The sequence below is a fragment of the Oryctolagus cuniculus genome, chromosome 12, assembly GCF_051225735.1.
Source record: "Oryctolagus cuniculus isolate XC-2025 breed Fujian yellow rabbit chromosome 12, ASM5122573v1, whole genome shotgun sequence".
NCBI classification, from domain to species: Eukaryota; Metazoa; Chordata; class Mammalia; order Lagomorpha; family Leporidae; genus Oryctolagus; species Oryctolagus cuniculus.
Window position 1 is genome coordinate 88,850,068 of NC_142878.1, and position 13,070 is coordinate 88,863,137.

Sequence of the window (13,070 nt, forward strand, 5' to 3'; positions counted from 1 at the left end):
AAAACTGTTATTCTTATGTTACATCTTGACAGCCAATAATAATCCACAGAGCCCTCATTTCAAGGAAATCTTACCTGAACTAAAATCCGTGGTCTCTGAGGAGATGGAAAAGGAACTTTATGCATAAAATGAGAAATATGCCTTAAAAACAAAGGAAAACCCAATTGATTCCAAAGTGAATACCATAAGCTACTGAGGTTAACACAGCATCACAAGGTCAAGCTGAGTTAAAAGTCCTGTACACTTATAATTGTAAAATCCTATACTATGAAAACCAGAGAGCAACTGACAACCAAAAATCATTTGTCCAATTAAAACCCTTTACAATAGTTACTCACATTCAAAAATATCTGTTAACGAATGTCTCAAAGGTCATTTTAACTTTTACCTCTCCCAGTGTAGGTAATTTACAACACATCAGTGATGTGGTTATCACCAAAGAAGCTAATTCTTACATCTTAAATAAACTTTCATAGTCAATTATTTATATTTTGGAAGCAAAACAACCAAAATTAAAGAGTTTAATTATTTCTAAAAGATGAAAAATATACCTTATAACAGTAAGTTACAAATTCTATTACTGACTTTAAAGGTTTTTACCCAGAATAAAATAGATAGAAAGCTAGATCAATGGTTTTACTTTGCATACTGCAAAACAGAAAAAAAGGCAACCACAGTAAAAAATTCTTTTTATTCTTTAAGGAACAACATTGTCTATTTCTGCTTTATTTTTCTTTTGAATATTATCTTAAAATCCTCTTGGTTTTAGAACTGAGATAATTTCAACTAGATAGAAAAACATACTAATTGTGCAAACATGTTTTGACTATTTACTAAGTATAATACATTGCCAGATATGACAAGGAGTGTAAACTAGGCATAAAGCTATTAGTCTCCACCATTAAGGCACTCACAAACCAAAAACAAACAAACAAACAAACAAACAAAAACCAAATGAGCAGCATAGAACACACAGCTGCTTCAATTATCTAAAGTAGTTAGAAGAGAAGAAATCCACGTGAGTCACAAACTGCTAAAGATCTCCCAGGTCCATTCAGGGAGGACCTGAAAGGTCAAAACTATCTTTATGTTAATACTAAAACATCATCTGCTTTTTCCACTGTGTTGAAATTTGCAATGATGGTGCAAAAGCATTGTGGGTAAAATGGTAAGGCATCTCAGGGTGAATCAAGGCAGTGGCAACTGTACTATGGTTGTTCATTATTATACACTCAGTAAAATAATGTCTATTTTCCTTAAAAAGTCTTTGATCAGATAATAAGTATCATTTATTAGTATATCAATGAAGTACATGAAGTAGATTTTGGTAAAGCACTGTTGAAACTGAGTTACAAGTGAATTAGCTACTTCTTTTTTCACAGAATGCCATTTTTGCTTAAAAGACAACTACCAAAAAATAGTTATCCAGTGCTGGCTATTCAGCAGATATTTTCTATATGAAAATAAACAGGACAAGGAAAACTACTGGAGGCATTTGTTGCTGATAATTAAACTCAAACTTTTTAATAAAAAGTGGAATTCTGCCACCATGTGCTTGACAGCTTCCCAATACTCAAAAACTTTTCTGATGAGAAGGGGATGATATCAACAAACGTGACTTTTTCAATATTAATAACAAAGTCTGTTTACATGTGGAAAATTTGCTTATAGTTACCAAAAGACCAATGCACAGTGCTACAAAATCATGCATGAGCAAAATTAATGAAACAGAGAAAGTTCATTGTTAAGGTTTCAGATTTCACATTGCAATTACCCACTTGTCAAGCTTTGGTGCAGTGCCAAAAAAGAAAAAAAAAAATCCGTAATTTTCTGGAAAGACATTCAAATGCTCCTCCCTTTTCCACCTACACATCTGTTTGAGGCCAGTTTTTGTTTACATACTTCAACCAAAACAACTAGTGCAATAGACTGAATGCAGATCTGTATATGAGAACCCAGCTGTGTTCGATTAAGCCAGCCATTAGAGATTTACAAAAATGTTAAAACAATGCAACTCTTCTCATTAATTGATTTTTATTTTGGAAAACAGTTATTTTCCAAAATGATATTTATGTGAAGATGTAACAGGATTATTATTTTGTCAATTAATAAACATTAAAAAATTTTTGTTTTAATTTCTATTACAGTAAACATGGATAGATAAAACAGACAAAAGTTCTTCAGGGTCCCCAATTTTTTAAGACTATAAAGGAATCTTTGGGCAAAAAACAACTTGAGAACTATTGATTTAGAATTTGGATGTGAGAGTAGAAAAGGTAAGGAAAAATCAAAGAATAAAATGGAGTACCGAGTGGTCTCATGATATCACCTCTCCAACAATTTTAGAGTTAAGAAGATTCTTCCAAAGTACACAAAAGAGCTTAAATGATAGATAAACAATAGTCGGACAATGGAGATATTTATATCTCATTTGTGTTATGTCTTATTGCAGAAAACATTCTTTTTTAGTGACTTTAAAGTATATCACTAAAATTAAAATTAAAAAAGGAAAAAAATATTACCTAATTTGTCTTTTACATTAATATTCAAAAATAGTGAGGGAAAATTTTAAAGGTTCATAACAAACCTAAATTTTATGTAAAAAAGAAATACAAAATTACTAGAAAAAGTTCCAATGTCTCCAGATAAAGATCTCTAAACTTCACAAGGAATTTTTTAAAAATTTAAATAATTAACTTAAAAATAAATGAAACACTGAATTTTCTGAGAAAATTATTTGCAATAACAAGACTATAAATGGAGAAATATTACCTGAATGAAATAATCAAATCCTTTTTTTTCCAAATAACTCTGAAGGAATTTAGTTTCCATATGAAGTTTACTCAATTACCAGTACAAATATACCACACAGTGGAAATGTTTGCCAAATTTTAAGCTAAAAGACGTCTAACTTACTTCTCAATTGGAAGAACATGAGGTCCAGAGATGGAGTAACGGTACAGAAAAGTCAGAAACTTCCTGAATGCATCAAAAAAAGGCCAATGAGAAAGAAGACAGATGCATTTGTTAGTGTGAATTGTTTTGGAACTATCAGATTTCCCATCTGCCAATGATGCTAAACCTAAAAGAAGTCTCTGTTTTTCTGTGAGATTCTCCTCAGGATATGGTTCATAAAACTGAATAGCAGCACCATAGACCTGCAAAACAAGCAATTTATTGAATAAATACACTTTGTTCAATTTGTTCCAATCACATCATCAGTTAAATCTATGCTTACTATGAGCCAACAGAGGTACCAGACACTAGGAACATATTGGTAATCAGTTATCTCTCTTGCTTTCTTGATAGTGTCATATCTATACAGTGCTTTCTTCTACATAGTGCTATTCTCATACATCTTTATTATTAAATACCTCATGTGTCTTTCTTAATGAAAAAAGGTGCTTAATTAAATTGTATGTTTAAAATAACAAAAGCAATTGTCTCATTATTCTTCATAAGAAAATGGTTAAAAATAATTATTTAGTAGAAAGTGGGCAGAATTTTAGATAATAAAATATAAATTCCAACTTTGGTTCTCAATTTCCTTATATTATGGTATGAGGATGTGAGACTACATGATTTCCAAGGTCCTTTCCAACTATAACAGTTTATTATTCTAAACTGCATTATATATTATATAATCTCTTTCGTATTACTTTAAAAACTTCATTATATAAAACGAACCTATGAAGGATCATCATTTGATGATGAAAAAATCTTTTATGATATTCAAAAATAAAGTATTTAAGAGGATGGAACAGACTGAACATTCTTTTAATAGAAAACTTTTATCTAATAAATACAATTTTTGAAAGTACAACTTCTGGATTATAGCAGTTTTTCCCCCCATAATCACCCTCCCATCTGCAAACCATCCCATCTCCTACTCCCTCTCCCATCCCATTCTTCATTTAGATTCATTTTTAACTAGCTCTATATACAGAAGATCAACTCTATACTAGGTAAAGATTTCAACAGTTTGCACCCACACAGACACACAAAGTATAAACTACTGTTTGAAGATTAGTTTTACCGTTAATTCTCATAGTACAACACATTAAGGACAGAGGTCCTACATGGGGAGCAAGTGCACAGTGACTCCTGTTGTTGATTTAATAATTGACGCTGTTATTTATGACGTTAGTAATCAACCAAGGCTCTTGTCATGAGCTGCCAAGGCTATGGAAGCCTCTTGAGTTCACAGACTCCAACCTTATTTAGACAAGGCCATAATCCTAAGTGAAGTTCTCTCCTCCCTTCAGAGAAAGTTACCTCCTTCTTTGATAGTCCCTTCTTTCCACCAGGATCTCACCCACAGAGACCTTTCATTTAGGTCATTTGTTGCCACAATATCTTGGTTTTCCATGCCTGAGATACTCTCATGGGCTTTTTTGCCAGATCTGAATGCCTTAAGGGCTGATTCTGAGGCCAGAATGCTGTTTAGGGCATTTGTCATTCTATGAGTCTGCTGTGTGGCCTATGTCCCATGTTGGATCATTCCCTCCATTTGAATTCTATCAATTATTATTAGCAGACACTAGTCTTATTTATGTGATCCCTTTGACACTTAATCCTATCTTTCTGATCAGTTATGAACTTAAACCGATCCTTTTAACTAGTAAGATGGCATTGGTACCTGCCAACTTAATGGGATCTAGAGTCCCATGGCAAGTTTTTAGCTTTACTCTTAGGGGTAAGTCCGAGGGAGTGTGTGCCAAACTGTACATCTCCTCCCTCTCTTATTCCCACTCTTATTTTTAACAGGGATCAATTTTCAGTTGGATTTAAACACCTAAGAATAATTCTTTGTTAATTAAAGATGAACATTCTTTTTTTTTCTATGTCTTTGGACACACCTTACTTAACCAAGTGGAAGAATTATGTAGAATGGATTTAACTTAACCAGTTAGTTTTTCTACTATTCCTTCCATTATACAAAATATTAGACTTCACAATGTACAGGAAACCCACAGATACTATTTGTTAAAATATATAATACCTTTTCAGCTGAGGCTCCAGTTAACACAAAGGTAGAAAATACAGGAAGAGGGTACTTGCTATTTGGTGGCCAACATTCAATTGTTGCACCCATTGGTAAACAAAATAGGGGAACAGACTCTGGTAATGAAAAGGACTCATAATCTTCTTGAGGATATCTACAAATCAGACCTATAAAATATCAAAAAAATTAGGCCATTACTTCTTGAGTTATGTGTTCATGATTTGAATGACAACAAAATGCATTATCATTTCACATATCTGGAAGGCTAAAACATTAAATACATGTTCATCAAGTAACTCTCAATGCGTTAGCAGGATTCAGATAGACATCAGTTCTCAAATATTAAAACTAAGTAACATTAGGGGCCGGCACTGTGGCATAGTGGGTAAAGCTGTCTCCTACAGTGCCAGGATGCAATATGTGCGCCGGTTCAAGTCCTGGCTGTTCCACTTCTGTTCCAGCTCCCTGCTAATGTGCCTGGGAAAGCAGAAGAAGATGGTCCAAGTCCTTGGGCCCCTGTACCCACGTGGGAGACCCAGAAGCTCCTGGCTCCTGGCTTTGGATCAGCCCAGTTCTGGCCATTGTGACCATTTGGGGAGTGAACCAGCAGATGGAAGATAGATCTCTCTCTCTCTGCCTCTCTAACAAATAAATAAAATTTTAAAAAGCACCCTAATTAACATTTTAACTAACTACTTAATATTTATCAGGCTTCATCCACAAAGACTACGTTAAGGCTAACAAGAAAAAGAATCTTATAGAAACATACATACATTTCTAAAAATTCAGTTTAGTCATATTACCTAACAGCACATTAATTTTTTAAAATTTTCAATATCCTTATTTGCATATGTCCACTTCATTAGTTCTCAATAATTCTCCCTCAGGAGACATTTACACATTCCATGGAACATGCATTTATATGAAATTATATATATACACATATATATAACTTCTAGCACAAACACAAGAAAATTATTCATAAAAACAGAAGAGTCATACTTTTACGTGATATTTACAATCTTTTCAGAACAGAACCAATTAAAGCTTAGTTTATAAATAACCCTAGAGTACATGAAGCTAGAGTTTCAAATGTCCTATATTTCATATTAGGTAGACTAGTCTGGAAAGCATTTTGTGGAACTTGAAACAAAAAATAAGTTCCTTGACCTTGAAACCCTTAAAATAAAGTAGAAGTCATCACTAGACATCGCCACAAAAGCAAAATCATAAAATGTGAATAAGAATGTTTGGTTCTGCCACTAATATCTCTATGATTATGGACAAATTGCATACTGATGAAACTGTTTTTCTCATCTATAAAGTAAGATTAACTACTTAAACTAAGGTTCAAGGCATTTCTAAAATTTTCTAATTATATGCTATCCAGACAGTAGGTCCATGAGGATCTATAGTTATCTCTGTACTGCCATCTCAAGTCATGAAGTAACAGTAAAGTTGGAAAGTACAAAAACAGTGATGAACTGTAGTTCCTAGAAAATCAACGTAAAAGAAAATCTTGAGTCTAATTTTTTTTTTATTTGACAGAGTTAGATAGTGAGACAGAGAGACAGAAAGGTCTTCCTTCCGCTGGTTCACCCCCAAAATGGCTGCTACAGCTGGTGCTACGCCGATCCGAAGCCAGGAGCCAGGTGCCCCCTCCTGGTCTCCTATGTGGGTGCAGGGGCCCAAGCACTTGGGCCATCCTCCAGTGCCCTCCCGGGCCACAGCAGAGAGCTGGACTGGAAGAGGAGCAGCTGGGACTAGAACCCGGCGCCCATATGGGATGCCGGCGCCGCAAGGCAGAGAATTAATCAAGTGAGCTATGGTGCTGGCTCCTTGAGTCTAATTTTTAAAATGTACATTTAAAAAGGCTAAATCTTCTCTCTTGTAAATATGATAGTATTTTTCACATTTTGAGAGTCTCTGAAAACTGAACACTTCATTCTAGATGGCAAACTATTTTATAAGTTGTCAGTTATGAAATAAAATTACATATGAACTAGAAATATGACTAAATTTAATAAAATACCACAGAAACATTAATTTCAGGAAATCAATATCTTTTCTTTCAAATTTACTAATCTAAAAACTTTGAAAGATATGGTACCTAGTTATTTATTTAAACTTAAAAGTTTTAAAAATCCACCTTCTGTTCAAATAAATCTTCCATTAAGCATTCAAAACATATGGATTAACTCAAAACTGAAAATTGAAAGACATGGGTTGCAGCATCAGTCCTGAAACTGCCACATCATAGGTAGGTTGTTTCTTTAACCTAACTGTTCTCCATAAAACACAATGCATGAACAATTATACTTACCAGCTTTGTAAGACACAGTGTTTGTCTTTGCCACCGATTTCTTATAACACAAGTACACTGCTGATCCCCACTGAATTAAGATAGAAAAAGAAAGACATATTTAATTTTAGGTAGCAATCTGATAAAACAGAATCTCTATGATCTCTCCAGTACACATTATCTAATATGTAGGAAAGAAGTTCTGTTTTTAAAATATTTATATTATTTAATTAATTTATTTTTAAGACAGAGAGGCAATGAGAGTTCTCTCAGCTACTGTTTGGTTTACTCCTCAAATGCCCATGATAGCCAGGGTTGGAACAGGCCAAAGCTAGGAGTCAGGAACTTAATCTGGGTTTCTCATGTGGGTGGCAAGAACTCAAGTACTTGGGCTACCACCTGCTGCCTCCACAGTGTGCATCAGCAGGAAGCTGGAACTGGGAACAGAAAAAGGACTTGAATCCAGGTACTCCAATATGGGGTGCAGGTGTCCCACGCAGCATCTTAACTGTTGTGCCAAATACTCACCCACGCCTGATAACTATTTTCAATTGGTTATTTTGTCAGCATTTTACTGGAGTCATTACCCACTTTTCCTTCAGAAAAAAAATTAAATTTAACATTTTCCCCTTGCAACAGCAGTAATAAGGAAAAATTAAGCTGCCACAACAACTTTGATTTTTTCCTAAGTCTAAACTTTGGACAATACTCATAAAATAAACAGGCACTTATGAGTATATCTTATTTTTTTAAAGATTTATGTATTTATTTGAAAGGCAGAGCTAGAGAGGAGAGGCAGAGAAGTAGGGGGGGGAGGGGGGGAGAGGGAGGGGAGGGGGGGAAGGCCACAGCAGAAAGCTGGATATGGAATGGTTTCAGGAGAGAATGAGAAGGAAATGGATATAGCAAATTACAACTCTTGGAAAGTTTTGATAAAAGGAGTTGAGAAAAATCAGTAATTGAATGGATTGTGGAATCAAAAGAAGCTATGCTTGGGGCTAGCACGTGGCGTAGCTGGTAAAGCTGCCGCCTGCAGTGCTGGCATCCCAGATGGGCACTGGTTCAAGTCCTGGCTGCTCTACTTCCAATCTAGCTTTCTGCTGTGGCACTGAGGAGTCTCACATTTCTAGGATCAGCTACAAAAACCATCATCATCACCAAATCTAGACTCGAGTCCAGCTGCCTATTTGACACCTGTACTTCTATGTTTAACAGCATCTGACATTTACCATGACCTTGTCCTATCAAACATGCTCTTCCACCCAGTGTCTTCCACCCCAAAAATGGCGCTACATTTACTACTACATTACTACTACTACTACTTCTGACAGAATTATCATTTTCCACTTTTACTGCTGTAGCCTTCTAATCAATCTCTCAGCTTTCTGTCTTATTTCTCAACAGTCCACTCTCCATAGCCAAAGTGAGCCTATTAGGATGAAATTAAATAATGTCATTCTCAAATGACTTTGTATCAAATTAAGAACAACATCCAAACTCCTTACTCCAGGTCACAGAGTCCTTATAAATCTGATAGCTGCAGCCCGTGGTCATGTCTCCAACCTCACTGGTCTCTCTGCCTCTCCTCAAACACACCAAGTATACATGGAAAGTGAGGCCTTCACACTTTATTACCTGTGCCCATTTTATTTGGGTCTGTGCTCAAATGTCACCTCATGAGAGGCTGTACTAAGTGTCCTGACCAAAACAGCACCCTCATCACCCTAACCTCTTTATTCTTCAGATAACTTGTTACTTCCTATAATTATATGCTATATTGGTTATCTGTCTTCCCCACTTGAATATAAACTCAGTGAGGCCACAGACTCTTCACCATGGGGCCGGCGCTGTGGCTCACTTGGTTGGTCCTCTGCCTGCGGCGCCGGCATCCCATATGGGTGCCGGGTTCTGGTCCTGGTTGCTCCTCTTCCAGTCCAGCTCTCTGCTGTGGCCTGGGAGGGCACTGGAGGATGGCCCAGGTGCTTGGGCCCTGCGCCCACATGTGAGACCAGGGGGAGGCACCTGGCTTTGGATCAGCGCAGTGCACCTGCCATGGTGGCCATTTGGGGGGGTGGACCAACGGAAGGAAGACCTTTCTCTCTGTCTCTCTCTCTCTCTCTCACTAACTTTGTCAAAATTAAAAAAAAAAAAAAAAAAAAAGACTTCACCAATATACTTCCAGTGGCTTACACACAGTAGGATTTCAATGAGCATCACTAAATAAATAAAAATTGATTTAAGTTTTTGAAATAGAAGTAAAATAATTAGCTCTATGAAAGACTGTTCAGATGCAAATAAAAATACAATGTCACTGAAAATCCACTACTACTACCACAGATTTTAACAATTTCCCAGTTTCCTTACTTCCATCCTTCCTTCCCACTACAATCTATTACTAGTTATCCTTTAAAAACAAATGTCAAGGGGCTGGCACTGTGGCATAGTGAGTAAAGCCACTGTCTGTGGTGCTGACATCGTTGAATCTATCACACTGCCGATGCAGCTGGGAGAGTAACAGAAGATGGTACAAGTACTTGGGCCCCTGTACCCACATGGAGAGACCTGGAGGAAGCTGGCTCTTGGCTTCAGATGGGTCCAGCTCCTGCTGCTGCAGCCATTTAGAGAGTGAACCAGCGGATGAAAGATCTGTCTCTCCCTCTTTCTCTATATATAACTCTGCCTTTCAAATAAATAAATAAATCTTAAAAAAAAAAAATGGTCAGAGCACATCACTCCTCTGTTCAAACTCCAATCTTACTTAGAATAAAAGTCAAAGTCCTACTTAAAGGCTCTATATAATTTGCCTTCTAGTTTCAATCCCACCATCCTTATTATTCCCTAAACAAGTTAGGAATGTTTCCTCCACAATACCCTTCCAGACGGTTTCTTCAATTTAAAGCATTTTTGGGGGACGGCCATTGTGATGCAGGGGATTAAGCCATCATTTGGGATGTCTATATCTGCTCTTTGGATCAAGCTTCCTACTGGTGTGCGTGGAAGACAGCAGATGATGGCCCAAGTACTAGGGTTCCTATCACTCATGTCGGAGACTGGGATGGAGTTCCAAGCTACTGGCTTTGGCCAGGTCTACTCCCAGCTGTTGTGGGCATTTAGGGAGTGGAACAACAGATGGAGGAGATACTCTCTTTGGCTCTCTCTCTTCCTCTCACTCTGTCACTCAGCCTTTGAAACAAACACACACACACACCCCCACACCCACAACATTCTCAGCCAGTGATATCTGAATGGTTAACTCCCTGTTTTCTTTCTTCTTCTTCTTTTTTGGATTTATTTACTTTTACTTGAGAGGTAGAGTTACAGACAGAGAGAGGGAGAGACAGAGGGAAGGGCCTTCCATCCACTGGTTCACTCCCCAAATGGCTCCAATGGCCAGACATCCATCATGGTTCTTGGAACACATCTGCCACAGATAATGGGAGACTACTATCAACCTCCACAATAGTCAAAGAAATACAAACTAAACTCAGAATCATTTCCTATTGGTCAATAATTAAAAAGCCAATAACATAAGCAACCAACGTTGGTTACATGTAGAATCTGGGAAAAAGACACTCTGGCTTCTGGGAATATACATTGCCACTAACTTTTCACAGCAATCTGTCAACTTTTTTTTTTTTTTTCAAATCAATAGATCTTTTGTTTCAATATTAAAATACCACAAGACACAATCTAGGTTCCTGTTTCTGTAGCCAGACAACTTTTAGGTCTTATTCATCAGCCTGCCGAACTGTTCCTTTTTCAGAGACATAGATACCATCCAAAAATTTTCTGATATCCTGATTTTTAACTGTTGTTGCCTGCTGAATCAAAGCAGCAGAATTGAAACAAGTTCAATATCACTTCCTTCAACGACTAATTCACCTTTCTGGGCTTGAGACACACTGAACAGGCAACTCCTGGCCTCATCTGAACCCTTCAGATGTACTTTTCATTGAAGAAATTTTGGATTTCAACAAGAGACCCATTCTCTTGAATAACCACATTGATGGGGAAGTGAGCATACACAGACCTCATCTTGTAACGGAAACCCAGTGTGACCCCCCTTGATCATATTCTGTAAATGACTGCAGATGGTGCGAACAGCTGCCAGTTCTTTTCTATTTCCCCACCATTTGTCAACCTGGAGCCTCTTCTTTTTCTTCCCCAGGAGGCTGAGTTCTACACTGATGTGACTGAAATCCCTCTGCAGGGTTCCTCTGGGCCCCTTCATAATTACTATGTGCCCCTTCAGACTAATGTCGACGTTTTCTGGAATGTTGAGTCTAATTGCTGAAAACGGTCTTCATTCTCGCAGTAGGTGTGGCAAGAAGAGTAAACACTTTTCAAAATATACAACATATTCATGGACCCATCAATTTATCTTTCTTTTATTTTTAAAGATTTATTTTATTTGAAAGTCAAAGTTAAGAAAGAGAGCAATCTTCTAACTGCTGGTTCACTTCCCAAATGGCCACAATGGCCAGGTACTAGAGCCGTTACCTGTTGCCTCCCAGAGTCTGCATCATTAGGAAGATAAAATCGGGACTCAAATCAGGCCTTTTTATGGGATGTGGGTGTCCCATCCACATCTTCACCACTACACCAAATACCTCTTCCTAGATTTACAATTTAAACCACCTTCCCATCTCTCAATATTTTTGAAAGTACATAATGGCTTTTATTTTTATTTTTTTGACAGGCAGAGTGGACAGTGAGAGAGAGAGAGAGAAAGGTCTTCCTTTTTTCCGTTGGTTCACCTCCCAATGGCCGCTGTGGCCAGCACACTGCGCTGATCCACAGCCAGGAGCCAGGTGCTTCTCCTGGTCTCCCACGCGGGTGCAGGGCCCAAGCACTTGGGCCATCCTCCACTGTGGGGAGCAACCCGGACTAGACTAAGTTACTGGAATTAAGACTTATTCTGTGCATCTGCTCTCCCACAATATGGCGCTGGGAGAGAAGAAAACAGCTTCTACGCAGCTGCCTCCAGTTCAACCAATAAACCGTAGGACTTGCTCCTGATTGGAGGAGAGCAGCGTACTCGGCGTGTGGGCAGCCGAGTTGGGATTGGTGGAGGAGGACTATAAAGGAGGAGAGAGACGGCATGCACCAGGAACATCTAAGGGGAACACCTGTGCAGCCCCCGAGAGAGCCGGCCGGCGGAGTGCCGCTCCCCTGCGGAAGTGGGGAGTGTGGCCAGGGGGAACCGCCCTTCCACGGAGGTGGAAGGGACAGTAGCCAACCCGGGAAGAACCAGCAGCAAACCCGGGGAGGGCCGAGCAGACGAAAGAACAGCGCAGGGTTTAGTGTCGTTCCTCCATGAAGAGGGGGAGCGACACTCCACTGCCTTCCCGGGCCACAGCAGAGAGCTGGCCTGGAAGAGGGGCAACTGGGACAGAATCTGGCACCCTGACCGCAGGGGAGAATTAGCCTATTGAGCCACGCGCATAATGGCTTTTAAAATCCAAAATAATGAAGAAAGAAGAAAGACAAAAGATGATAATTATAGATAATCCATGGCTTTAAGGCTACTGGAAGGGCTTTGGTTTTACTGTGAGATGGGAAGCCATTCAGAATCTTAAGCAAAGGAATGATATGATCTGATTTATATTTTAAAAGAAAAAATATGGAATCAAGAAGTTTTGTAAAGGTGGAGATCTTGCAACATGCTTTGCATTTGCTTTGGAGGAAATAATATGATGGAGCAGAAACACTGAGGATTCACAATAAAAGCTGGAAGAACCAAAGTCCCGTCTTTAAAGCTAG

General features: G+C 38.1%; 1 protein-coding gene and 1 pseudogene across 15 annotated transcripts in view; both read right to left on the reverse strand.

The window, feature by feature from the left end:
- The window catches only part of DENND4A (DENN domain containing 4A), a 132,046-nt gene that overhangs the window by 73,020 nt on the left and 45,956 nt on the right, over positions 1-13,070 (reverse strand). For all 15 annotated transcript variants that reach the window (XR_016218270.1, XR_016218271.1, XR_016218269.1 and 12 more), the window contains 4 exons: positions 7,329-7,398; positions 5,003-5,172; positions 2,917-3,158; positions 75-141 (listed from right to left, as the gene is read on the reverse strand). Coding sequence is in view for 12 of the 15 variants with exons in the window: in XM_008268877.5 (XP_008267099.2) it covers positions 75-141; positions 2,917-3,158; positions 5,003-5,172; positions 7,329-7,398 (549 nt within the window). In the remaining 3 variants the exon portion in view is untranslated. The remainder of the gene's footprint in view (positions 1-74; positions 142-2,916; positions 3,159-5,002; positions 5,173-7,328; positions 7,399-13,070) is intronic.
- Positions 10,911-11,614, reverse strand: LOC138844703 (large ribosomal subunit protein uL6 pseudogene; annotated as a pseudogene).